General features: G+C 50.3%; 1 protein-coding gene and 1 non-coding gene across 4 annotated transcripts in view; both read right to left on the reverse strand.

Annotated features, from left to right (window-relative positions):
* Nucleotides 1–3,991: 3,991 nt before the first annotated feature.
* TRNAW-CCA (transfer RNA tryptophan (anticodon CCA)) lies at nucleotides 3,992–4,063 on the reverse strand. The gene has a single exon. It is a non-coding gene; the product is annotated as a tRNA-Trp (tRNA).
* A 1,039-nt stretch (nucleotides 4,064–5,102) lies between these two features.
* BLACAT1 (BLACAT1 overlapping LEMD1 locus) overlaps nucleotides 5,103–25,453 on the reverse strand; it is a 30,422-nt gene continuing 10,071 nt past the window's right edge. The window contains exons 1-3 of one of the 3 annotated variants that reach the window (XM_064732995.1): nucleotides 25,383–25,450; nucleotides 7,954–8,107; nucleotides 5,103–6,486 (exon numbers count right to left, since the gene is read on the reverse strand). In XM_064732995.1, the coding sequence (XP_064589065.1) occupies nucleotides 7,980–8,081 (102 nt within the window). In that variant the 5' untranslated portion in view covers nucleotides 8,082–8,107; nucleotides 25,383–25,450 and the 3' untranslated portion in view covers nucleotides 5,103–6,486; nucleotides 7,954–7,979. Of the gene's footprint in view, nucleotides 6,487–7,953; nucleotides 8,198–25,382; nucleotides 25,451–25,453 lie in introns of those variants that run through there. The other 2 variants (XM_064732996.1, XM_064732994.1) reach the window with 2 other exon arrangements.

Genomic DNA, 25,453 nt, shown 5'->3' on the forward strand with positions numbered 1-25,453 from the left:
TGGAGCAGATTCCCAAAATTCTGCTCCTGCATCCCACAGGGACCTCACAGGAGCGAGATATTCCACAGAAGCCTTTGGAGCCAATTCCCAAAATTTCTTTCCCTGTATCCCACAGGGAGCTCAGAGGAAAAGGATGTGGGAGTCTTTGGTGCCAATTCCCAAAATTTTCCTCCAACATCCCACAAGGAGCTTGGAGGAGCAGGATTTTGGAGCCTTTGGAGCGGATTCCCAAAATTCTGCTCCTGCATCCCACAAACTCACAGGAGTGGGATTTTGGACCCTTTGGAGACAATCCCCAAAATTCTGCTTCCCACATCCCACAAACTCAGAGGAGCGGGATATTGGAGCCCTTGGAGCAGATTCCCAAAATTCTGCTCCTGCATCCCACAAGGAGCTCGGAGCAGTGAGATTTTGGACCCTTTGGAGCTGATTCCCAAAGGAGCTTGGAGGAAAGGGATGTGGGAGCCTTTGGGGCCAATTCCCAAAATTTTTCTCCTACATCCCACAAGGAGCTTAGAGGAGCAGGATTTTGGAGCCTCTGGGAAATTTTGATTCCCAAAATTTCTTTCCCTATATCCCAGAAGAAGCTTGGAGGACTGGGATGCTGGAGCCTGTGGATTCCCAAAATTCTGCTCCCCACATCCCACAAATTCAGAGGAGCGGGATATTGGAGCCCTTGGAGCAGATTCCCAAAATTCTGCTCCTGCATCCCACAAGGACCTCACAGGAACGAGATATTGAAGCCTTTGGAGCCAATTCCCAAAATTTCTTTCCCTGTATCCCACAAGGAGCTCAGAGCAGGGGAATGCTGGACCCTTTGGAGATGATTCCCAAAATTCTGCTCCTTCATCCCAAAAGGAGCTCAGAGGAGCAGGATGTTGGAGCCCTTGGAGCTGATTCCCAAAATTTCTTTCCTTGAATCCCACAAGGAGCTCGGAGGAAAAGGATGTGGGAGTCTTTGGGGCCAATTCCCAAAATTTTCCTCCCACATCCCACAAGGAACTTGGAGGAGCAGGATGCCGGAACCGGTGGAGCTGAATCCCAAAGTTCTGCTCCTGCATCCCACAAACTCAGACTGGGATGTTGAAACCTGTGGATTCCCAAAATTCTGCTCCTGCATCCCAAAAGGAGCTCACAGGAGTGGGAACTTTGATCCTTTGGAGCTGATTCCCAAAATTTCTCTCCCTGCATCCCACAGGGAGCTCACAGGAGCAGGATTTTGGAACTTCTGGAGCTGATTCCCAAAATTCTGCTCCCTCATCCCACAGGGAGCTCACAGGAGCAGAATTTTGGAGCCTTTGGAGCCCGTTCCCATCCTGTCACCCATCCCAGGATTTTTCTTCCCTGACCTGGTTCTATCCAAAGCTGTTAAAATCATCTTTTTCTCCTCAAAGTGCTGCAGAACAACTTTGTGGAAAAATCCTACAAGGATTATTTTATTTTTTGGTGGTGCCCCAAAAAAAAGCAGATTTTTTGTTTACCTCACCCCGCTTGGGAATGATAAAGGAAGTGTTGATGTTAAAGTGAAAAAATAAATTATTAATAGTCCTGAAAATCGATAAAATCCCTGCAATTCCACATCTGTTTCCATGGGAACAGCAGGAGAGGGGTAGGAATTCCTGCAGATGACACCAGGGAGGTTTTAATTCCCGAATTTAATTCCCTTTTCCTCACCTGTGGCACCTCAGGCTGAGCCAATTCCATCCCAAAATCATTCCTGGGATGGGAAATGGGGGAAGAGCTGAAGGAGGACAAAAAATGGGGAGAAAATGGGAAAAATCAGCTGTGGAAATGGAGAAAAAAGGGGTTTTGGTTGGGTTTTTTTATTGAAGAAATAAGAATAAGAATAAGAATAAGAATAAGAATAAGAATAAGAATAAGAATAAGAATAAGAATAAGAATAATCATCATCATCATCATCTTGAAACAATAATAACATTTCAAGTAATAATTTAATTAATTTAATAACAATAATTTTAATAATGATCTAAAATAAAATATATAATTTTAATAATTTTTTTAAAAAATGTTGTGGGTAAAGAGGGAAAATGGATTCTTTTTGTAGATAAAAAAGGAAAACAGGGATTTTCAAAAACAGGGATTTTCAGGGAAAACAGAGAAATGCAGGGGGTGGGAGTTCCCTAATTTTTCCCAGAGATTTTTCAAGCTGACAGTTAATTAAGGAGTTAATTAAGGAATTTTTCAGTACAGGGAGTGCCTTAATTGGTGCAGACAGGAGCCCAGAACTCTGGGATTTCTCCGTCAGATTTTCACCCGTGGGGAGAAATCCACCAGCTGTGCCCGCCCGAGTGACAAATGCGGGGAGACAGCGGTCCAGGCAGGCAGGAACTGGGAAAAATATAGGGGAAAAAGGGAAAAACAACCCAAAAATCATCCAAAACCCCTCCCAAACACCACCCCAAAACCGTTGCAAAAACCACCCCAAATCCACCACAAAACCATCCCAAAAACCAACCCGAAACCACCCATTAAAAACTCATCCAAAACCATCCCAAAAGCATCCCAAAATCATCCCAAAAAGTATCCCAAAACTCATCCTAAAACCCACCCCGAAAACCATCCCAAAAATACCCCAAAACCACCCCAAAACACCCCCAAAAACCACCCAAAACCACCCAAAATCAACCAAAACACAAAAACCACCCAAACACCCAAAAATCACCACCAAAACCCCCCAAAAACATCCAAACCATCCCAAACACCACACAAAAACCACCCCAAAACCACCCCAAAATTCATCCCAAAACCACCCCAAAACCACCCCAAAAACCACCCCAAAACCACCCCAAAATCCATCCCAAACCACCCCAAAAACCACCCCAAAACCACCCCAAAATTCATCCCAAAACCACCCCAAAATTCATCCAAAACCACCCCAAAAACCATCCCAAAACCACCCCAAAATTCATCCCAAAACCACCCCAAAAACCATCCCAAAAACCACCCCAAACACCACCAGAGCTCTTTCACCCAACCCTATTAAATCTCAGAAATTCCCATAAAATCTGATTTTTACACCGATTTTCCCCGCAGCTGCTCCTGGCCCCGATCTCCACCCGGGCCGTCAATGATTAACCCTGAGGAGCAAAGTCCCCCTGCCCTCTCCTTTTCCTTTGGATCATTCCCAAACCAAACTCCGGGATAAATCCTGGGGATTTTCTGCCCCACTCTGGGATTTATGGCCAGGGATGCAGGGGATGACCCCCAAAAATTAAATAAAATTTAATAAATTAAATTTTATTAATAAATAAATTAATATTTCATGAATTATTAATTAATAAATATTTATTAATTGCTGCCCAATAAATTAAATTTAAATTCCAATATTGAATGGAAATGGATATATAAAAATAGATAGAAATGTTTTTAATTTTTATAAAAATATATATTAATTTTATACTATTATTATTATATAGAATCACTTTATTTATTTATTTGGTTATGTTATGTCATGTTATAATTATGTTATATTGTATTATATTATGTTATGTTGTAATATATTATATTATAACATATTATGTTATATTGTAATATAAATATGTTATAATTATGTTATATTATATGTTAATATATATTATATATATTATATAATTATTACTTATGTTATATTAATTACATTATATATATTATTATGTTATTATTTAATACATTACATTATATTATATTATATTATATTATATTATATTATATTATATTATAATTATTATATTATATTATATTATATTATATTATATTATATTAATTTATTATATTTCTTCCCACCCTGCCCTCCTTTCATGGGGACAAAAACGAAATGCAAGGAGAACCCACCGAACCCCGTGCACTGTGTTCACCCCCAAATATGCAGGATCGCACCCCGAACCCCTCAAACCCTGGAATCAAAGCCTGAAAATTCCCTTTAATCACAAATTTTTTATTTTTTAAGTTTTTTCCTTCCCCGCGGTGAAAAAGGGAGCCCCGACAGGGCCCTTGACCCCGACGTGATTCGAACACGCAGCCTTCTGATCTGGAGTCAGACGCGCTACCGTTGCGCCACGAGGTCCCGGCAGCGCCACCGCCGCCGGTGCTGTTAAACCCTCAGCGCCGCCCCCGCGCCGCCTCCCACTGTACATCGGTAATTCTCCGTGCACAGGGAATTCTCCGCGCACCGGAAATCTCCCGTACACCGGGAATTCTCCGCGTTCCGGACGTTCCGGATTTCCCGGGATGGTCCCGGAGCGGCCGCCATGAGCGCTCCGCTCCCGCCCGCCGCGCTGGCCCCGCCCCCTCCCCACAGCGGCACGTGTAGGCTGTACCACCCGCAGAGGGGTGGAGGGGTGGTGCGGGCGCACCAGCTGCGCGCTGCAGCGGCGTGGAGGAGAAATCCCCCCTCCCTGGTCCGCGGTGGGCTGCGCGGGTTTAAAGGGGCCGCGCATGGAGAGGGGCCCGGGACGGGCGGAGAGCTGGGGGCGTTCTCAGCCTGCTGGAACCCCGGGCTTTATTCATGATTTATATAACAAATTTATTTATTTCAAAATAAATAATAATTTAATTATTAATAAAATAATTATCATATTATATAGTATGCAATAATAAAGAGATTTGGGGTATGGATCATGGCAGAAAATCCTCCAGAAAATTATAAATCCCAGCCAGAGATGCTCATTAGGATGGGCCCAATAATTAATTATTCAAATTAACCTGTTGGGATTTTTCCCACCTGACTTCCAAAGGTTTTGGCTGGGAGATTTCCTGACATCCCAGGAATTATTGTGGGGTTGGTTTGTGCTCTACCAACCCCTGTGCCCTTCCCCACATCCATCCCACCCCCAAACATCCACAATTTGCATTTCAGGCCTTTTTTAAATGTGAATTTTGGGGTTGGTTTTGAAGAACCAGCCAAGAAAAAGAGGGAGCAAAACCCCTCAGCTCCAAATAACAATAAAACCCACACTCCAAAAATTACCATAAATATTTTATTTATTCTTAAAATTATTTAATAATGTATTAATTTATTAATTTATTTATACTTGTAGCATAGGAATTCCTATAGGAAGCTCTCTGCTCTGTGCGTGGAAGATGCCTGTGCTTATTTACAAATGCCACATTTATTTTTCCCCCCCATAAATAAAATTTAAAAATAATAAAAAATAATAAAATAATAAAAATAATAAAAAATAAATACCCCAAAAAATAAATGTACAGTACAGATTTTATGGCTCCTGGGCTGGGAGACTCCTCAGGAACATCCTGGGAGTCCTTTCCCAAAGAAATCCGGGCAGCAGGGATAAAAAAAGGACAATAAAAAGAGAATTAATGCTTTGATCCAGGTCAGGAAAGGCTTCAAGGAGGGTTCTGAGCCTTTCCCTCCTTTCCAGGGATCGATCCAGGCTGGAATCAGGAAAATCGATGGGGTGGAGCAAAACCCCGAGGCAAAGCCTGAGGTTTAAGCGGGGCTTTGTTGAGTCAGGACCTGCTGCTGAGCTGCCTTTGTTCTTGCTGGTTTTTTGTGTGGTTTTTTTTTGCATAGGAAAAACCTGGAGAAACAGGAGAAATCTCAGGGATGGGCGTCAGTCCAAGCTGGTTTCTCTATAATTCAGATTTTCCTTCATATCTGTGTCCCTGTGGATTTATCCTGGAATAAAACAAAGCTGGAATTCCACCTTTATCTTTACACTCCATATCAATCCCACAGCAGGGATTAATCCCAACTCGTTAAAATCCTCAAACACATCCCTTTGCGACCACCACAAATCCTTGTGCACAAAAATAAAGTTACATTCAGGAAATGCCCTTGGAGTTCCACCAACTTCCTTGGATTTTGGGGCTTTTTTTGGCCCAAACGTCCTCGCCAAGGGCAGCGCTGGGGATGAAAGGTGGAACGGGCTCTGCTGATGTGCAAAAATAGGAACAGGACAAAATCAGCATTTCCCAGAGCAACTGGAGATGTCCTGGGCACACCTGGAGCTTTGTCCTTGGCAGAACATTCGGAAAAACACCAAATTTTGGGGGCAGCCACCGATTATTTTGGCCTATGGGAAGACTGGGAATAGCTGGAAGAAAATCCTCCCTGTGGAAAGGGAGAGTTTTGACCAGGAGAGAAAAGTGTTAAAAAAGGGGATTTTGGTTTTGGGTTTTTTTGGTTTTTTGTGGGTTTTTGGGGATTTTTATCTCTTGGCTGCCACCAGGATGAAGGAATTGCCCAAATTCCCAAATTCCCAATGGGAATGTGAGGAGGGCAGCTCTGAGGGAAGCTGGATCCTTTCCTTGCTGTGTTGGGGTTAAAAAAGGATTATTGCTGCTGGGAAAAAATTCATTTTTCTGCCTTCCTGATGAGCTGGAGGCTCCTTCCATGAACACCAGGAATCCGTGGAGTTGGGATTTGTAGGAATTTGTAGTCCTGGCAGGGTGGTGGTGGCACCTCGGTGACATCCTGGTGACATCCCCAGCAAGGACAGGGCGGGATCTGGCTCTGCCCCAGGGAGCCTGGGGAGAGGAAATAATGAGAGAAATTGGGGGATAAATGGGAATTTTGGGGGTAAATGGAGAATGTGAGGGACAGAAGTGAGAATCTGTGGGATAAATGAGAGAATATGGGGGATAAATGGAGAATATACGGGATAAATGGAGAATGTGTAGGATAAATGGGAAATCTGTGGGGTGAATAATGGGAGATAAATGGAGAATCTGTGGAATAAATGGGGAATCTGTGGGATGAAAGGAGAATCTGTGGGATAAATTAGAGAATGTGGGGGATAAATGGAGAATGTGTGGGATGAATGGGAGGATATGGGGAATAAATAGGAGAATCTGTAAGATGAGAAAATCTATGGGATAATTGGGAGAATCTGTGGGATAATTGGGGAATCTGTAGGATAAATGGGAAAATATGAGGGAAAAATGGAGAATCTGCGAGATAAATGGGAGAACGTGTGGGATAAATGGATAATCAGTGGGGTAAATGGAGAATCTGGGGGATAAATGGAAAATCTGTAGGATAAATGGAGAATCTATGGGATAAATGGAGAACATGTGGGATGAATGGGAGAATATGGGGGATAAATGGGAGAATCTGTGGGATGAAAGAATCTGTGGTGTAAATGGAGAATCTGTGGGATAAATGGAGAATGTGTGGGATAAATGAGAGAATATGGGACAGAAATGGAGAATCTACAGGATAAATGGGAAATCTGCGGGAGAAATGGAGAATCTGTGGGATAAATGGAGAATCTATGGGATGAATGGGAGAATATGGGGGATAAATGGAAAAATATGGGAGATAAATGGGGAATCTACATGATAAATGGGGATTCTGTGGGGTAAATAGAGAATCTGTGGGACAAAAGTGAGAATCTATGGGATAAATGGAGAATCTGTGGGATCAATGGAGAATCTGTAGGATCCTCCAAATTGAAGGATCTGTGGGATAAATGGGAGAATCTGCAGGGTAAATGGAGAATCTATGGGATAAAGACAATCTGTGAGATAAATGCAGAATCTGGGGGATAAATGGAAAATCTACGGGATAAATGGAAAATCTACGGGATAAATGGAGGACATGTGGGATGAATGGGAGAATATGGGGGATAAATGGAAGAATCTGCAGGGCAAATGGAGAATCTATGGGATAAAGACAATCTGTGAGATAAATGCAGAATCTGGGGGACAAATGGAAAATCTACGGGATAAATGGAAGAATCTATGGGATCAATGGAGAATCAGTGGGATGAATGGAGAATCTGTGGGATAACCAATCAGATCACTCAGCCCTCCCCTGCTCCCCCAGCTCCCTTCCCCTGCCACCACCACCCCACAGCCTTTATTTCACCCCCTGAGCCCCCCAAAATGCCCCGGACACCCCCATGTGGGGCAGGCAGAGCTGACCCCGCGGGGAGATGCTCTTCACAAGGGTGACAAGGAGACACCCGATGTCCCCCGGTGGTCCCGGCGTACCGGGGGGACAGGAGGGGTCCCGCCCCTCACACGGCCGTCTCCTGCCCCCCGCCAGCCTCCTCCTTCTTCCTCTTCATCTTGCAGAAGCCGTGGAGGCCACAGAAACAGGCGAAGGTGAACTGGGGCATCACCGGGAGCTGGAGAATGCGGAGACCTGGAGGGGAACAGGGAGAGGAGGCAGGGCAGCAACTGGGGGTGCTCGGCCCCAAAACCCCAAACTGGGGCATCACCTTGGGCTGGGACACATCTCCATCCATCCATCCATCCATTTGTCCATCCATCCATCCATCCATCCATCCATCCATTTGTCCATCCATCCATCCATCCATTACTGATCCATCATCCATGGATCCATCCATCATCCATCTATGGATTCATGCATGGATTCATCCATCCATGTATTCATCCATCCAGGATCCATCCATCCATCCATCCATCCATCCATCCATCCATCCATCCATCCATCCTCCCTCCCTCCCTCCCTCCCTCCCTTCTATTTACATATATAATGAAGATGAAGATTATTTTCTCAGATAAATTTATATATAAAAAAATATATTTTTATATAAAGAAACAATGATACATAAATATATGTATGCATAAACATAAGTATATAGAAATATATAAAAATAAGTACATATTTTATAGATATAAAATTTTATATATAAAATACATACTTATATATTCTATATATATTTATTTCTATGTAATAAATAAATAAATAATAAATAAATAAATAAGTAAATAAAACGCATCTATAAAATATATTTATTATTATAAATATATAATATATGATGTACATAGTATATTATACATAAAATTTATGTGTACATTTATATATAGATATAAATTTTATATAAAATTACATATAAAATTATATATATAATTATATATACATATATATGCATATATATATACACATATATATACATATACATACATATACATACATATACATACATATACATATACATATACATACATATATATATATATATATATATAAAATTATATATATATATATAATTTATCTGAGAAAAAGGGCCAGCAAGCCCCTGGTTATCTTACAGAGCATCTGCAAGGAAGAATCTTCCACTCTCCTGTTCTTATTTATTGCCAGGGAGGAAAAAATTTTTGAGCCGAGGGACAGGAGGGGACAAGAGAGGACAGGAGGGGACAGGGACAGAAACAGGGACAGTGCTGGGGCCGCTCCATCCCTGCCCATCCTCTCCTCGCTCCGGAGCTGTTCAATAACCAAAATAAACCACGCTGCCCATAATCCCCAGAGCAGCCCAGACCTCCCAGGCAGCTCCCCACGTCCCCGTGTCCCCCCTCCAGCTCCTTTTACAGACACAAAACCCCCCCGAGAGCCTGGGGGGTCCCCCCAGGGCCCTTTTGAGATGTTTTCAGAGGGGTTTGGAGCTTTTCAGGCTGACCCTCTGCCTCCCATTCAGGCGGGGGACAATGATGAATGAGCCGCGGAGAATGGAGCAGCCCAGCTGAGGCTGTTCCCCTTGAAAAGGTGCAAAAAAAGGGACGGTGGAGGAGCAGGAATAATGAAAAATCAAAATGCAATGAGCTGGTTTGGGGAGCGCTGGCAGGAGCCAGCCCCGCGCTGCCCTTTCCATTCAAGGCAGAAGATCCCGGGGATAAAATGGGAGAGAAAACCGGGAGAAAACGAGCGGAGCATTAAAAATGTAAAGCCGGAGAATTCTCTTTCAGCCAAGTGCATCACCCCGGGCCGTGTTTGTCACTGTCGCCGTGATGAATCGGGAGCTGGCTGCCATCAAAAAATGTCACTTTTCCTGAGCCAGGAAAAATGTCTTTGTGGAGCAGCTGGAACGAGTCTGCCCCTCAAGAAAATTCCCATTTTTTCTGGGTTTTCCGGACATCGGGAAGCTGCTGGCACCAGGAGGGCGCAGGGGTGGCCGGGCTCAGGTGACACTCGCAGGTGACACCAGCCCCTGGTGGGATGCTCAGGTACCAGCACCTTCCATTCCACCTGGTTTTTCTCCCTTAGTTTTCCTATTTCTTGGAGATACTTTCTTTAAGAAATTCACTTTTTAGGAAATCTGTTGGAAAAAACAGCAAGTTTCGCATTTGAACTCTTGGATTTCAGAGGTTTTTCTCCCTCAGCTTTCCTATTTCTGGGAGCCAGGTACCAGCACTTTCCATTCCACCTGGTTTTTCTCCCTTAGTTTTCCTATTTCTTGGAGACACCTTCTTAAAAAATTCACTTTTTAGGGAATCTGTTGGAAAAAACAGCAAGTTTTGCCTTTGAACTCCTCGATTTCAGAGCTGCCTTTTGGCTCTTTCCTTGGGAAAGAAGATTATTTGCAATGGAAATCTGGGCTGTGTTTTTGGCAGGGAGCAGAATGAAATTAGATAATTTGTGGTGAAACAGAGAAAAAAATTTTAAAAATTAATAATTTCTTTTGCCTTTCATCATAACTGCTCCATCCAGTTTTTCAATCAAAGCTGAATTGATTGAATACACCCAATATATTCAATTGGGTATTGAATTTACCAATCCAATACCCAATTGAATATATTGAATATTTTGAATATTGAATATTCAGCCTTCCCTGCTGAATCCTGGGCGGTTTTGGCTGATGGGGATGCTCCATCCACGGAGTTTTTGGGAATTTTTTTTTTGTTCCTTTGATTTTTAAGCACCCAAAGTTCAGCTCCTGCCTCTCAGAACTCTGTGTTGGGACATTTATATTTATTTTCTCAGATAAATTTTATATATATATATATATATACACATACATATATGTATGTATATATATACATATATATACATATATATAATTTTTATATATTACACATTATATATTATTATATAATATATTATATATTATATATATACATATATATTACTATATATACATATATGTATGTGTATATATCCATATATATAAAATTTATATCTATAAATATATATATATATATATATATAAATAAAATATAGAATTTATATATTTTATATAAATATATTTTATATAAATATTTTTTTTAATTTATTCATTTATATGTGGACACGACCTGTGTGGACACAACCACTTTCCCACACTCCTCATCCTCCTCTTCCTCCTCCCAGCCCCAAATTCCACCCAATTCAACATTTTTCCAGCCAACTTTTCAACCCCATTATTTCCTTGCCTGGCTTTTTATTTCTTCCCCCCCCCTAAAAAAAATATATAAAAAAACTCCAAAAAACTCAGATTTTTGCTGCTTCCAACCAACCCTGAGCCAAACCCCACTTCAAAGCCGCTTCTCTAATGAGCAGCAGAGCATTAAGAACCCAACAACAGAGGAGGGGATAAAACCCGACCTGAAAAGCAGCTCCATCCCTTTAAGGGGAGATAATGAAGGGAGAAGATGTTGCCTGGCATGTTTGCAGAGAATCGCTAATTAAAACGTCGCTCCTGTAAAGTCTGCTGATGCCATTGATTCTTTCCCCCCACACGGTTTAATTTGCTGCTGGCGAGGCGAACTCGCCAGGGCCCTCATTATAAAAATTTCAGCGGCTGCAGCTAATGGTTGTAATTAATAGGTGCAATAAATTTCAAATGGGCAGCCGGGGTGTTCATTAGCTCGGGGCTGACTCAGCACCGGTGGCCTCAACAGTTCCTAAATAATCCATTCCCAGGCAGCCGGGAGGAGGAGGAGGAGGAGGAGGAGGAAGGTGGCACAACGGGTGAATCCCCGAGGTGACAGCAAGGACCATCCAGAGAGGATTTTCCTCCTCACCACAACATTTTGGGGTGCAACAAAGCCAAATTACCAACCCTGGGGTGGTTTTGGTTGGTTGGCCCCGCTCTCCTCTCCTTGGCACCCTCATTCCATGAGCCCGTTCCCATTTGGAGCAGGGCAGGGGCAGAGAGGCCAAGCCAAGAGTGAGATTTGGGGTTATCCCATCCCTGGAAGTGTCCAAGGTGGGGTTGGATGGGGTTTGGAGCAACCTGGGAGGAGCTTTAAGGTTCCTTCCCACCAAATCATTCCAGGGACCATCCAGAGAGGATTTTCCTCCTCACCACAACATTTTGGGGTGCAACAAAGCCAAATTACCAACCCTGGGGTGGTTTTGGTTGGTTGGCCCCGCTGTCCCCACCTTGGCACCCTCATTCCAGGATCCCATTCCCGTTTGGAGCAGTTCTGGGGGGTGGGGACAGAGAGGCCAAGCCAAGAGTGAGATTTGGGGTTATCCCATCCCTGGAAGTGTCCAAGGTGGGGTTGGATGGGGCTTGGAGGAATCTGGGATGAGCTTTAAGGTCCCTTCCCACCCAAATCATTCCAGGGACCATCCAGAGAGGATTTTGCTTCCAGGAATTTGGGGTTACCCCATCCCTGGAAGTGTCAAAGTGGGGTTGGATGGGGTTTGGAGCAACCTGGGAGGAGTTTTAAGGTTCCTTCCCACCAAATCATTCCAGGAACCATCCAGAGAGGATTTTGCATCCAGGAATCCCCGTGGTGACAGCAGGGATCATCCAGAGAGGATTTTCCTCCTCACCACAACATTTTGGGGTGCAACAAAGCCAAATTACCAACCCTGGGGTGGTTTTGGTTGGTTGGCCCCGCTCTCCTCTCCTTGGCACCCTCATTCCAGGATCCCATTCCCGTTTGGAGCAGCTCTGGAGAGGAGTGGACAGAGCAGCCAAGCCAAGAGTGAGATTTGGGGTTATCCCATCCCTGGAAGTGTCAAAGTGGGGTTGGATGGGGTTTGGAGGAATCTGGGATGAGCTTTAAGGTCCCTTCCCACCAAATCATTCCAGGGACCATCCAGAGAGGACTTTCTTCTCCACCACAACATTTTGGGGTGCAACAAAGCCAAATGGCCAACCCTGGGGTGGTTTTGGTTGGTTGGCCCCGCTCTCCTCTCCTTGGCACCCTCACTCCATGATCCCATTCCCGTTTGGAGCAGCTCTGGAGGGGAGGGGACAGAGGGGCCAAGCCAAGCGTGTCCCCCTGAATGGCTCGGGGCAGGCATTGTCACGGGTGAATTTTCTGAATGAGCAAATCCTCATTAAAAAATAATTAAAACAGCCCGGCGAGATTGGCTTAATTCCTTTCATTTTGACGGATGGTGTTTGGTTCTGATGATTTATGTGCCAGCTCTCCTGCTCTCATTGTTGGAACTCATGGGATTTCATGATTTTCTTCCTTCCACACCTCCTTGAGTCATGGGATTACAGCTGAACCTCAGCTTTTTTCCCTTTTTTTATTTTTTTTCTCCCTCCAAGGACTATTATTTTTAAAGATGCATTCCAGGCTGGTGAAATAAACTTGAAAGCCTGACACCCAAATGAGTCAAAGCTCAGGAAGTGAGAAAAGAGAAACTAAAGAAGGGAGAAATTGCTCGTTTCCTGCTCGGGAGGGAGGGGGAAACCCCACAGGGAGTGTGGGGTGGTGGTGGGGGCTGCAGGGATGGGATGGGGTCTGTGGGGTGGCATCAATGGGAATGGGATCTGTGGGATGGGGTTTGTGGAAATGGGGTTTGTGGAGTCTGTGGGGTGGGGATTGTGGAAATGGGGTCTGTGGGGTGGGATCAGCAGGAATGGGGTCTGTGGGATGGGGTTTGTGTAAATGGGGTCTGTGGGATGGCATATGTGGGGTAGGATCAGCAGGAATGGGGTCTGTGGGGTGGGATTTGTGTAAATGGGGTCTGTGGGATAGGGTCTGGGTAAATGGGGTTTGGGTAAATGGGGTTTGTGTAAATGGGGTGTGTGGGATGGGGTCTGTGGGGTGGGGATTGTGGGAATGGGGTCTGTGGGCTGGGGTCAGGGTAAATGGGGTTTGGGTAAATGGGGTGTGTGGGATGATGGGTCTGTGGGGTGGGGGCTGCAGGAATGGGATGGGATTTTGTAAAATGGGGTCCCTGTGATGGGATCTGCAGGAATTGGGATCTGCGGGGATGGGGTTGTGTGCAAATGGGGTTGTGGGGTCTGTGGGTGGGATCGGCAGGAATGGGGTCTGGTGGGTGGGACTGGGTTAAATGGGGTCTGGGGTCTGTGGGGTGAGGTCTGGGTAAATGGGGTCTGTGGGGTGGGGTCTGTGGGAATGGGATCTGTGGAAATGGGGTTGGTGGGGTGGGATCTGCAGGAATGGGATGGGATTTGTGGGAATGGGGTCTGTGGGGTGGGATCGTGGAAGGGTCTATGGTTGGTGAATGGGTCTGGAGGGGTCTGTGTAAATGGGGTCTGAGTAAATGGGGTCTGAGGGATCTGTGGGGTGGGGATTGTGGGAAAGGGGTCTGTGGAGTGGGATCTACAAGAATGGGGTCTGTGGGGTGGGATCTGTGGAATGGGGTCCCTGGGGTGGGATCTGCAGGAATGGGGTCTGTGGGTGAGGTTTATGTAAACGGGATCGTGGGGTGGGATCTGTGGAATGGGGTCTGTGGGGTGGGATCTGTGGAATGGGGTCCCTGGGGTGGGATCTGCAGCCCCTTCTCCTCTCCCGTCCCCCAGACCCAGCAGACTCTGCCTTTGCACTTTTACAAACCCCGATTTGCCAAGCCCTGCCCTGGAACTGAACCCATCCTCCTCCTCCTCCTCCTCTCCTGCTCCTGGCCACCACCTCCCCTCCCCACCGCTGTGACACCGACCAGGCCACGACCCCCTGGCAGCTGTGGGGACAGCCCCTGGTGCCACAACCCCCAATTTCTGAGGCGCCCAAATTTCCCTGAACCCCCTTTTCTCCCACCCGGGCAGCACCCACAACCCTGGGAATGCCCTTGGAAATGCCCTTGGAAATGCCCTTGGCTCTTCCTGGCGCTTTTATTCCACGGGATGAAGGTGGGGATGCTTTGAACCGTGTTGGAAAAGCTCCAAAACGCCAAAAAAACACAAAAACCTCTCCCTCGGTTGGCGCTGAATGGGGACAGCCCCGCCACCCCCGGGCGCCTTTTGTGTCCCCACCCCTCTGTAAAGCCCTGCAAGGCTTCAGTGCCCCCTTTCAGTGCTTGTTTGCCCCCAGGTCAGTCCCAGGGGCTCGGGAGGGGCTCGGGGAGGCGGTGGGGAGGTGCCTGGAAGGTGCAGTCCCTCCCCTGTGTAGCCCATGGCTTTTCGCCCTACATGAGTTCGGGAAAGCATCACATAGGAATAAAAAGCCATAGGCCACAGCAGAGGGCTTGGCAGGAGAGGCAGCGGTCTGGGGAAAGGGAGGGGAAAGGAAAGGAGAATGTGGGGAAAATAATTCTTTGGGATAAGCTGTCCTCGCTCCCTGTGAGGACAAACCCAAAACCAGGCTGGGCTTCCTTCCCAAAGCCATGGTGAATTCTCATCCCAAAACCAGGGTGGGTTTTCAGCCCAAAACCAGGCTGGGCTCCCCTCACAAAATTAGGGTGAAATCTCATCTCAAAACCAGGCTGGGCTCCCATCCTAAAACCAGACTGTGTTCTTATCCCAAAACCATGGTGGGTTCCCATCCCAAAGCCACAGTGGGTTCCCATTTCAAATCCAGGCTGCATTCCCATCCCAAATCCAAGCTGGGCTCCCACCCCAAAACCACAGTGGGTTCTCCCCTAAAATCCAGGCTGGGTTCCCATCCCAAATCCAGGCTGGGCTTCCCCCACAAAACCAGAGTGGGCTCCCATCCCAAAACTATGGTGAATTCCCATCCCAAAACCAGATTGGGCTCCTATCCCCTATCCCAAAACCAGGCTGGGTTCCCACCCCAAAATCAGGGTTGGTTCTCACCCCAAAACCAAGCCAGGCTTCCATCCCAAAGCCAGACTATGTTCCCATCTCAAAACACAGTGGGCTCCAACCCCAAAACCAGGGTGAATTCTCATCCCAAATCCAGGCTGGGCTCCCATCCCAAAGCCAGGCTGGGTTCTCACCCCAAATCCAGAGTGATTTCTCACCCCAAATCCAGGCTGGGCTTCCATCCCAAAACCACGGAGGAGGAGCTGCTGGAGCCCGCGGGATAAACCCCATTTTTAGGGTCAAACACAAATCCCATTTTTAGGGACAAAGATAAATCCCATTTTTAGGAACAAACACTCACCTCCGAGTGCCGCTTCCCCCTGCCTCGTAGAAGAAAATCCTGCAGATTTTCTTGTGAAAATCTGACTTTTGGGGCCACCAAGGGACCAGGCCAGGAGCGGGAGCTGCAGGAGCTGCCCCAGAGCTCACCTGGCTGCAGGGGCGGACGCTCGGCCAGGTTCACCCAACAGAGCCGCCTTTGTGGGCGCAGACAAAGGCCCAAAGAAAGGTCTGGCTGCCAACCCTCCTTCCCCCCCCTCCCCGGGCCTTTTCGGGGGAGGTTCCATCTCTGGAGCCACCAAAAGAGGCGCTCGGGACAAGGTGACGCCACCAGGAGCCGGGCTCGGCGCTGATCCCTCGGGAAAACCTCGGGGAAGCTCCTGGGGTGGCACCAGCAGTGCCCAGGTTGTCCCTAGACGAGCTTTCCACACCTGGGGTGGCACCAGGAGTGTCCCTGGACAAGATCTCTGCACCTGAGGAAGTTCCTCGGGTGGCACAAGCAGTGCCCAGGTTGTCCCTAGATGAGCTCTCCACACCTGGGGTGCCATCAGGAGTGCCCAGGTGTCCCTGGCCAAGCTCTGCACACCTGGGGAGGCTCCTGAGGTGGCACCAGCAGTGCCTAGGTGTCCCTGGGAGAGCTCTCTGTACCTGGGGGTGGCACCAGGAGTGTCCCTGGACAAGATCTCTGCACCTGAGGAAGGTCATGGGGTGGCACCAGAAGTGCTCAGGTTGTCCCTGGGACAGCTCTGCACACCTGGGGGGGCTCCTTGGTGACACCAGGAGTGCCCAGGTGTCCCTGGACGAGCTCTGCACACCTGGGGGGGCTCCTTGGTGTCACCATGAGTGCCAGGTGTCCCTGGACGAGCTCTGGCCACTGGGATGGCACCAAGAGTGCCCAGGTTGTCCCTGGGACAGTTTCCACACCTGGGGGTGGCACCAGGAGTTGCACCCAGTGATCCTTGCACCTGAGGAAGTTCCTAGGGTGGCACAAGCAGTGCCCAGGTTGTCCCTGGCCAAGCTCCTTCTCCCCTACCAGGACCCTTCGCTCATTAGCAGCTGTTAATTCATTAATTGCCGGGGGCTGATGAGCTCAGAGTGGAATTCTTGGGAAATCCAGGCTCTCAGAAGCACAGGTTCTGGGGAATCCAGGTTCTCAGTGAGGGATTCTCTGCAGTTTGCAGCACCAAAGAACACAAACGCGGCTGTGACCCTCAAAGGGGCCAGGGCAGCTCTGAGCCGGCGATTTCCCAAGGTTTTCCCTCTTTTATCTCCCCTGAATGGCAAAGGGGAAGGGTCACTGGGGGTCCCACCTGTGACAGGGCCACGGGACCCTCCAGCCCCTCCCCAGGATGGTGTCATCCCCACCCCTGGTATCCCAAAAAATGGGGTTGCTCCAGAGCATCCCAAAATTCCATCCCTGGGAGCAGGTGCTGTGCTGGGGAGATCTTTGGTGGAACTCCCCAGGTGTGGGGGCACAGCAGGACCCCCAGATGGGGCCCTGCTCTGTGTGGCCAGGGCAGAACCTATGGAACATCCCCGAACCCTACAGAACAGCCCCAAACCCTATGGATCATCCCCAGTCCCTATGGATCAGCCCCAAATCCTATGGAACAGCCCCAATCCCTATGGATCAGCCTCAAACCCTACAGAACAGCCCCAAACCCTATGGATCATCCCCAGTCCCTATGGATCAGCCCCAAATCCTATGGAACAGCCCATCCCTATGGTCTCCCAGTCTATGGTCACCAATCAGAACACCCCAATCCCTATGGATCACCTCAACTACGATCCCCAAACCCTATGATCATCCCAGTCCTATGGATCAGCCTCAATCCTCTGATAGTCCATCCCTATGGATAGCCAAACCTAAGGAACACCCCAGTCCCTATGGATCAGCCTCAAACCCTACAGAACAGCCCCAAACCCTAAGGAACAGCCCCAGATCCTACAGATCAGCCCCAATCCCTGTGGAACAGCCCGAAACCCTACAGATCAGCCCCAACCCCTATGGATCAGCACCAGTCCCTATGGAACAGCCCCAATCCCTATGGATCCCCCCAATCCCTACAGATCTGTCCCAATCTCTACAGAACACCCCCAAACCCTATGGAACAGCTCCAATTCCTACAGAACAGCCCCAGTCCCTGTGGAAGAGCCCCAAACCCAAGAGAACAGCTCCAATCCCAAGAGAACAGCTCCAATCCCTATGGATCAGCCTTAAACCCTACAGAACAGCCCCAAACCCTAAGGAACAGCCCCAGATCCTACAGATACAGCCCAATTCCTTGGATCACCCAAACCCAAAGGGATCAGCCCATCCCTATGAACAGCCCCAATCCCTACAGATCTATCCCAATCTCTACAGTAATCTCACCCCTACCCTTGGAACGCCCAATCCCTACAGAACAGCCCCAGTCCCTGTGGAACAGCTCCAAACCCAAGAGAACAGCTCCAATCCCTATGGATCAGCCTCAAACCCTACAGAACAGCCCTAATCCCTATGGAACAGCTCCAATCCCTACGGAACAGCTCCAATTCCTACAGATCATCCTCAATCCCTATGAATCACCCCCAAACCCTACAGATCACCCCCAAACCCATCATGGACAGTGACAACTCTGTCACTTTCTCCTTCTCAGCTCTTCAGGACGTGGCCCTGGCAGCACCCACGGCCTCCCCACGGAGGTGGCACCTGGCAGGGCGCAGCCTGCTGTCCCCAGCATGGCAGCACGTGTCCATCCCGGTGCCACCATGCTCTGTCCATGCCACAGGGACCCCAGGGGTGCCCGGAGCCGCCGGCCGAGCGCGCTGAGCTCACCTTTGGCAGCGTGTCACGGCGAGGGCGCGGTGCCAGCGGGCACGGGGCTGGCACGGCGCTGCCATCGCCCTCTCCGTGCTCTCCTCCCCGATCCCCCCAGGGCAGGGGGTGCTCAGTGCTGCTCAGGGGGCTCACCCCACTGCTCTGAGCCTTTTGGGGACCTTTCCGCGGCTGCCACCGGGCTGGGTGTGCTGAGAGGGGCTGGGAGAGGAGGGAGGGAAGGAGGGAGGGAGTGGGGTCAGGTATTTCTCCATCCCAGGGCCGCTAACAAAGGCGCTATTGAAGTGCAGCCGCTCTGGTCTGTGAAGCAGAAACCCTCTTGTATCTCCCCCGGAGCCTTTGATGTGCCTCCCCCCGGTGCGATGGAGATTACTCATGTCCTGCTGCTGCTGGGGCACGGCTGCCAGCGAGCCACGGAGCCCCGGAATGGCCCACGGACAGCAGCACCCCGAGATCACCCCGCTGCCGCCCTCGCTGCGCCCCCAAAACCTATGGGAAATCCTATGGAACAGCCCCAAGCCCTACAGATCACCCCCAGACCCTACAGAACAGCCCCAAGCCCCACAGAACGGCCCCAAGCCCTATGGATCAGCCCCAAGCCCCACAGAACAGCCCCAAACCCAATGGATCACCCCCAAACCCCATGGAACGGCCCCAAGCCCTACAGATCACCCCCAGACCCTACAGAACAGCCCCAAGCCCCACAGATCACCCCCAGACCCTACAGATCACCCCCAGACCCTACAGAACAGCCCCAATCCCTACAGAACAGCCCCAAGCCCCACAGAACAGCCCCAAGCCCCACAGAACGGCCCCAAACCCTATGGATCTGACCCAGTTCCTACAGAACATCCCCAAACCAAATGGATCACCCCCAAACCCTATGGAACAGCCTCAAGCCCCTATGGATAAGCCCCAATCCCTATGGATCACCCCCAATCCCTACAAATCAGCCTCAATCCCTACAGATCCCCTCCAAACCCTACAGAAAAACCCCAAATCCTACAGATCACACCCAATCCCTATGGAACAGCCCCAAGCCCTACGGAACAGCCCCAAACCCTATGGAACAGCCCCAAACCCTATGGAACAGCCCCAAACCCTACGGAACAGCCCCAAACCCTATGGATCAGCCCCAATCCCTACAGATTGCCCCCAAACCCTACAGATCATCCCCAATCCCTATGGGTCAGACCCAGTCCCTAGGGATCAGCCCCAATCCCTGCAGATCCCCCCCAGTCCCTATGGAACATCCCCAATCCCCACAGATCAGCCCCAGACCCTATGGATCAGCCCCAATCCCTACAGATCCCCCCCAATCCCTATTGAACATCCCCAATCCCCACAGATCAGCCCCAGACCCTATGGAACAGCTCCAATCCCTATAGAACAGCCCAAATCCCTATGGATCCCCTCCAAACCCTATGGAACAGCCCCTGTCCCTATGGATCAACCCAAAACACTACAGATCCCCTCCAATCCCTATGGAAGAGCCCCAATCCCTACCGAACAACCCCAAATCCCACAGATCCCCTCCAATCCCTATGGAACAGCCCCAATCCCTACGGATCACCCCCAATCCCATCACGGACACGTCCATGGATCCCCGCAGACCCCAAACTTTGCGGGATCTGCGCTCGGCCGCGCGCGGGGATCGGGAGCAGCCGCGCTCCCAGCCCCGCATTCCTCTGCTGCAATTAAAGCCGGAGTGCTGGGCGGAGGGGGAATTTCCCAAAGGGTTTTCCTGGCACCCGGACAAGGGTCAGACAATGAGAACATTTGACAGGGTGCCCAAATCCGCTGTAGCTTGGATACGCTCAGAGCCTCCCCCGTGCTGCTCCTCGGTCCCAGGCGCTGCTCTGAGGGAGGTTTGGGCAGGTTGGGGAGGTGGGGACGGCGCTGGGGACTCTCACAAAACCCCCACAGCCCTCAAATCGGCCTGGCTGCCCCCAAAAAATGCCAAGGTTTGAGCAGCACAAAGCCTGGCAGCACATTCCCTGCTGGAAACCCCAGGGGAAGGCACCAAACACACTTTGGAGACTCTCAGAGCTCGGATCGATGTTTGAAAAGTGATTTGCTGCCTTCAGCACTCCCTGCCTCGCTCCTCGGGGGCACTGGGGGCTTATCCTGGTTTTTCCAGGCCTGGGGGATGTTTGGGATGCTCTGAGAGCTTGCACAGAATCCATCCCGGCTTCCCAAAAGTGCCTTTGGAGCTCTCAGCTCCTCCTCAAATCCTCTCTGGTGGATTTGCAGCAATCCCTGGGTGCTCCTGTGGCACCCAGAGGGACTCCAGTGGGAATGAATGATCCAGATCCAGACCATCAATCCTCCATCCCTGAGTGAACCTCACCACTGGCCTCCCATCCCTGATGAAACCACCCAAAATCAGCTCAGGAGGATCCTCCAGAGATCCCAGCACCATTCCTGAGGCTCATTCACTGCTGTCGCCTGCACAGAATCCATCCCAGCTCCCCAAAAGTGCCTTTGGAGCTCTCAGTTCCTCCTGCCCCTCTGGTGGATGTGCAGCTCCTGTGGCACCCAGAGGGAATTCCCACTGGAGCAGGGAGGCACCTGGGTGCCCACATGGCAGTGCCCAAATCAAACCAACCCAAAATCAGAGCTCAGGAGAGCCCAGCACTGTTCCTGAGGCTCATTCGCAGTTGTCACCTGCACAGAATCCATCCCAGCTTCCCAAAAGTGCCTTTGGAGCTCTCAGCTCCTCCTCAGATCCTCTCTGGTGGATTTGCAGCAATCCCTGGGTGCTCCTGTGGCACCCAGAGAGGCTCCAGTGGGAGCAGGGAGGTCCTTGGGGTGCCCACATGGCAGTGCCCAAATCAAACCAACCCAAAATCAGAGCTCAGGAGGATCCTCCAGAGACCCCAGCACCATTCCCGAGGCTCATTCGCAGTTGTCACCTGCACAGAATCCATCCCAGCTTCCCAAAAATGCCTTTGGAACTCCCAGTGGGAATTCCCTCTGGAGCAGGGATGCCCCTGGGTGCCCACATGGCAGTGCCCAAATCAAACCAACCCAAAATCAGAGCACAGGAGGATCCTCCAGAGACCCCAGCACCGTTCCTGAGGCTCATTAGCAGTTGTCACCTGCACAGAATCCATCCCAGCTTCCCAAAAATGCCTTTGGAACTCCCAGTGGGAATTCCCTCTGGAGCAGGGATGCCCCTGGGTGCCCACATGGCAGTGCCCAAACCAAACCAACCCAAAATCAGAGCTCAGGGGGATCCTCCACAGAGCCCAGCACCATTCCCGAGGCTCATTCACCTGCACAGAATCCATCCCAGCTTCCCAAAAGTGCCTTTGGAGCTCTCAGCTCCTCCTCAGATCCTCTCTGGTGGATTTGCACAATCCCTGGGTGCTCCAGTGGGAATTCCCTCTGGAGCAGGGAGGCCCCTGGGTGCCCTCATGGCAGTGCTCAAATGAAATCACCCAAAATCAGAGCTCAGGAGAGCCCAGCACCATTCTTGAGGCTCATTCACCGTTGTCACCTGCACAGAAACCATCCCAGCTTCCCCAAAAAGCCCAAAAATTTTAAACTTTAACCCTCAGATTTTGGGGAGCAGCTCAAGCCCTGGTGGATTTTTTAAATTTTAACCCTCAGATTTTGGGGAGCAGCTCAAGTCCTGGTGGATTTTTTTAAATTTTAACCCTCAGATTTTGGGGAGCAGCTCAAGCCCTGGTGGATTTTTTAAATTTTAACCCTCAGATTTTGGGGAGCAGGGATGGGGGACCAAAGATGGGGATCACTCAGGGATGGGGGATTGATGGTCTGGGTCTGGATGAGGTTCAATGGTCTGGATCAGGCAAGGATGGGGGAATTGATGATCTGGATCAGGTTCAATGGTCTGGATCAACAAGAGATGAGGAATTGATGGTCTGGATGGGGCAGGGATGGGGAATTGATGGTCTGGGTCTGGATCTAGGTTAGACTCAGTGATCTGAATCAGACAGGGATAGTGGATTGATGGTCGGGATGGGGCAGGAATGGTGGATTGATGGTCTGGGCCTGGATCTGGATCAGGCTCAATGGTCTGGATCACTCAGGGATGGTGAACTGATGGTCTGGCTCCAGAAGGGATTGGGGATTGATGGTCCAGTTCCATCACGGATGGGGGATCAGTGGTCTGGATCTGGATCAGGCTGGATGGTCTGGCCCTGGCAGGGATGAAGGGTCGATGGTCTGGATCAGGCAGGGATCAGGGATGGATGGTCTGGCTCCATCAGGGATCAGGGATGGATGGTCTGGCTCCATCAGGGATCAGGGATGGATGGTCTGGATCAGGCAGGGATCAGGGATGGATGTTCTGGCTCCATCAGGGATCAGGGATGGATGGTCTGGCTCCATCAGGGATCAGGGGTGGGTGTTCTGGCTCCATCAGGGATCAGGGATGGATGGTCTGGCTCCATCAGGGATGGATGTTCTGGCTCCAGCAGGGATCAGGGATGGATGTTCTGGCTCCATCAGGGATGAGGGATGGATGTTCTGGCTCCATCAGGGATGAGGGATGGATGGTCTGGCTCCATCAGGGATCAGGGATGGATGCTCTGGCTCCATCAGGGATGAGGGATGGATGGTCTGGCTCCATCAGGGATGAGGGATGGATGTTCTGGCTCCATCAGGGATGGAGGTTCTGGCTCCATCAGGGATCAGGGGTGGATGGTCTGGCTCCATCAGGGATCAGGGATGGATGTTCTGGCTCCATCAGGGATCAGGGATGGATGCTCTGGCTCCATCAGGGATGGAGGTTCTGGCTCCATCAGGGATGAGGGATGGATGGTCTGGCTCCATCAGGGGTGGATGTTCTGGCTCCATCAGGGATCAGGGATGGATGGTCTGGCACCATCAGGGATCAGGGATGGGTGTTCTGGCTCCATCAGGGATGAGGGATGGATGTTCTGGCTCCATCAGGGATGAGGGATGGATGTTCTGGCTCCATCAGGGATCAGGGATGGATGTTCTGGCTCCATCAGGGATCAGGGATGGATGGTCTGGCTCCATCAGGGATCAGGGATGGATGGTCTGGCTCCATCAGGGATCAGGGATGGATGTTCTGGCTCCATCAGGGATCAGGGATGGATGTTCTGGCTCCATCAGGGATCAGGGATGGATGTTCTGGCTCCATCAGGGATGAGGGATGGATGTTCTGGCTCCATCAGGGATGAGGGATGGATGTTCTGGCTCCATCAGGGATGAGGGATGGGTGTTCTGGCTCCATCAGGGATCAGGGATGGATGTTCTGGCTCCATCAGGGATCAGGGATGGATGGTCTGGCTCCATCAGGGATCAGGGATGGATGTTCTGGCTCCATCAGGGATCAGGGATGGATGGTCTGGCTCCATCAGGGATCAGGGGTGGATGTTCTGGCTCCAGCAGGGATCAGGGATGGATGTTCTGGCTCCATCGGGGATCAGGGATGGATGTTCTGGCTCCATCAGGGATCAGGGATGGATGCTCTGGCTCCATCAGGGATCAGGGATGGATGCTCTGCCCTGGCAAGGGATGAGAGCTCGATGTTCTGGTCCTGGCAGGGATGTAGATCTGCAGCTGAGCCGCCCTGGGCAGGGCAGGGGCTGGACCTTGCTGCCCTCAGAGCTCAGGGCTGGGGGAGATGGGCTGAGGCTTCAGTGGCCAGGAGTGACCAGAGAGCAGGAATCAGCAGGAATGGGTGAAGATGGAGCCCCTTGGGAGTTTGTCCAGGGGTAAATTGAAGGCAGGATTAAACCATGAGCAGGAATGAGCAGGGACAGGAGAGGATGGAGCCCCTGGGGTAAAAGCGAAGGCAGAGTGAAGCCATGAGCAGGAATGAGCAAAACCTGTCCCCTCACCTAAGCAGGGCCCTGAGTGCCACTGTCCCCTCCCAAGGGACACTCAAACCTGTCCCAAACATGTCCCAAACGTGTCCTGAGCTGCTCCCCTCACCCTGAGTGCCACTGTCCCCTCCCAAGGGACACTCAAACCTGTCCCAAATGTGTCCCAAACGTGTCCTGAGCTGCTCCCCTCACCCTGAGTGCCACTGTCCCCTCCCAGGGGACACCCAAAGCTGTCCCAAACCTGTCCTTGAGCTGCTCCCCTCACCTGAGCAGGGCCCTGAGTGCCACTGTCCCCTCCCAAGTGACAGCCACACCCGCAGGGGACACCCAAACCTGTGCCAAATGTGTCCATGCCCTGTTCTCCTACCCTGAGCAGGGCCCTGAGTGCCACTGTCCCCTCCCAAGGGACACCCAAACCTGTCCCAAACCTGTCCCTGCCCTGCTCCCCTCACACTGAGTGCCACTGTCCCCTCCCAAGGGACACCCAAACGTGTCCCAAACCTGTCCCAAACGTGTCCCCGAGCTGCTCTCCCTTCCCGGAGCCAGCCCAGCCCTGCTGCAGCTCTGCCACCCTCCCTGGGGACACACAGACACCGGGAGGGGACATTTTATGTGTCCCTCTGAGCACTCCCTGCCCTCTCATAGGAGAAGGGACCAGCGCTGGGCTCACCCTCCCCTTTCCTCAAAGCGAATTTTCCCTTCTGGCAGGGAAAAATCCTCATTTTCCTGAGCAGCGCAGACACCTGAGAGCCCCCAAACCCCCTCAGGAGCCCAAACCCCCTCAGCAGCCCCGCACACCTGAACGAACGGCGGCTCCAGGTGACGCCGAGCCCGCGGCATTTCCCCTCTCCGAGCCCTTAATCTGCTTT

Source organism: Zonotrichia leucophrys, chromosome 26 (assembly GCF_028769735.1).
Source record: "Zonotrichia leucophrys gambelii isolate GWCS_2022_RI chromosome 26, RI_Zleu_2.0, whole genome shotgun sequence".
Taxonomy (NCBI): domain Eukaryota; kingdom Metazoa; phylum Chordata; class Aves; order Passeriformes; family Passerellidae; genus Zonotrichia; species Zonotrichia leucophrys.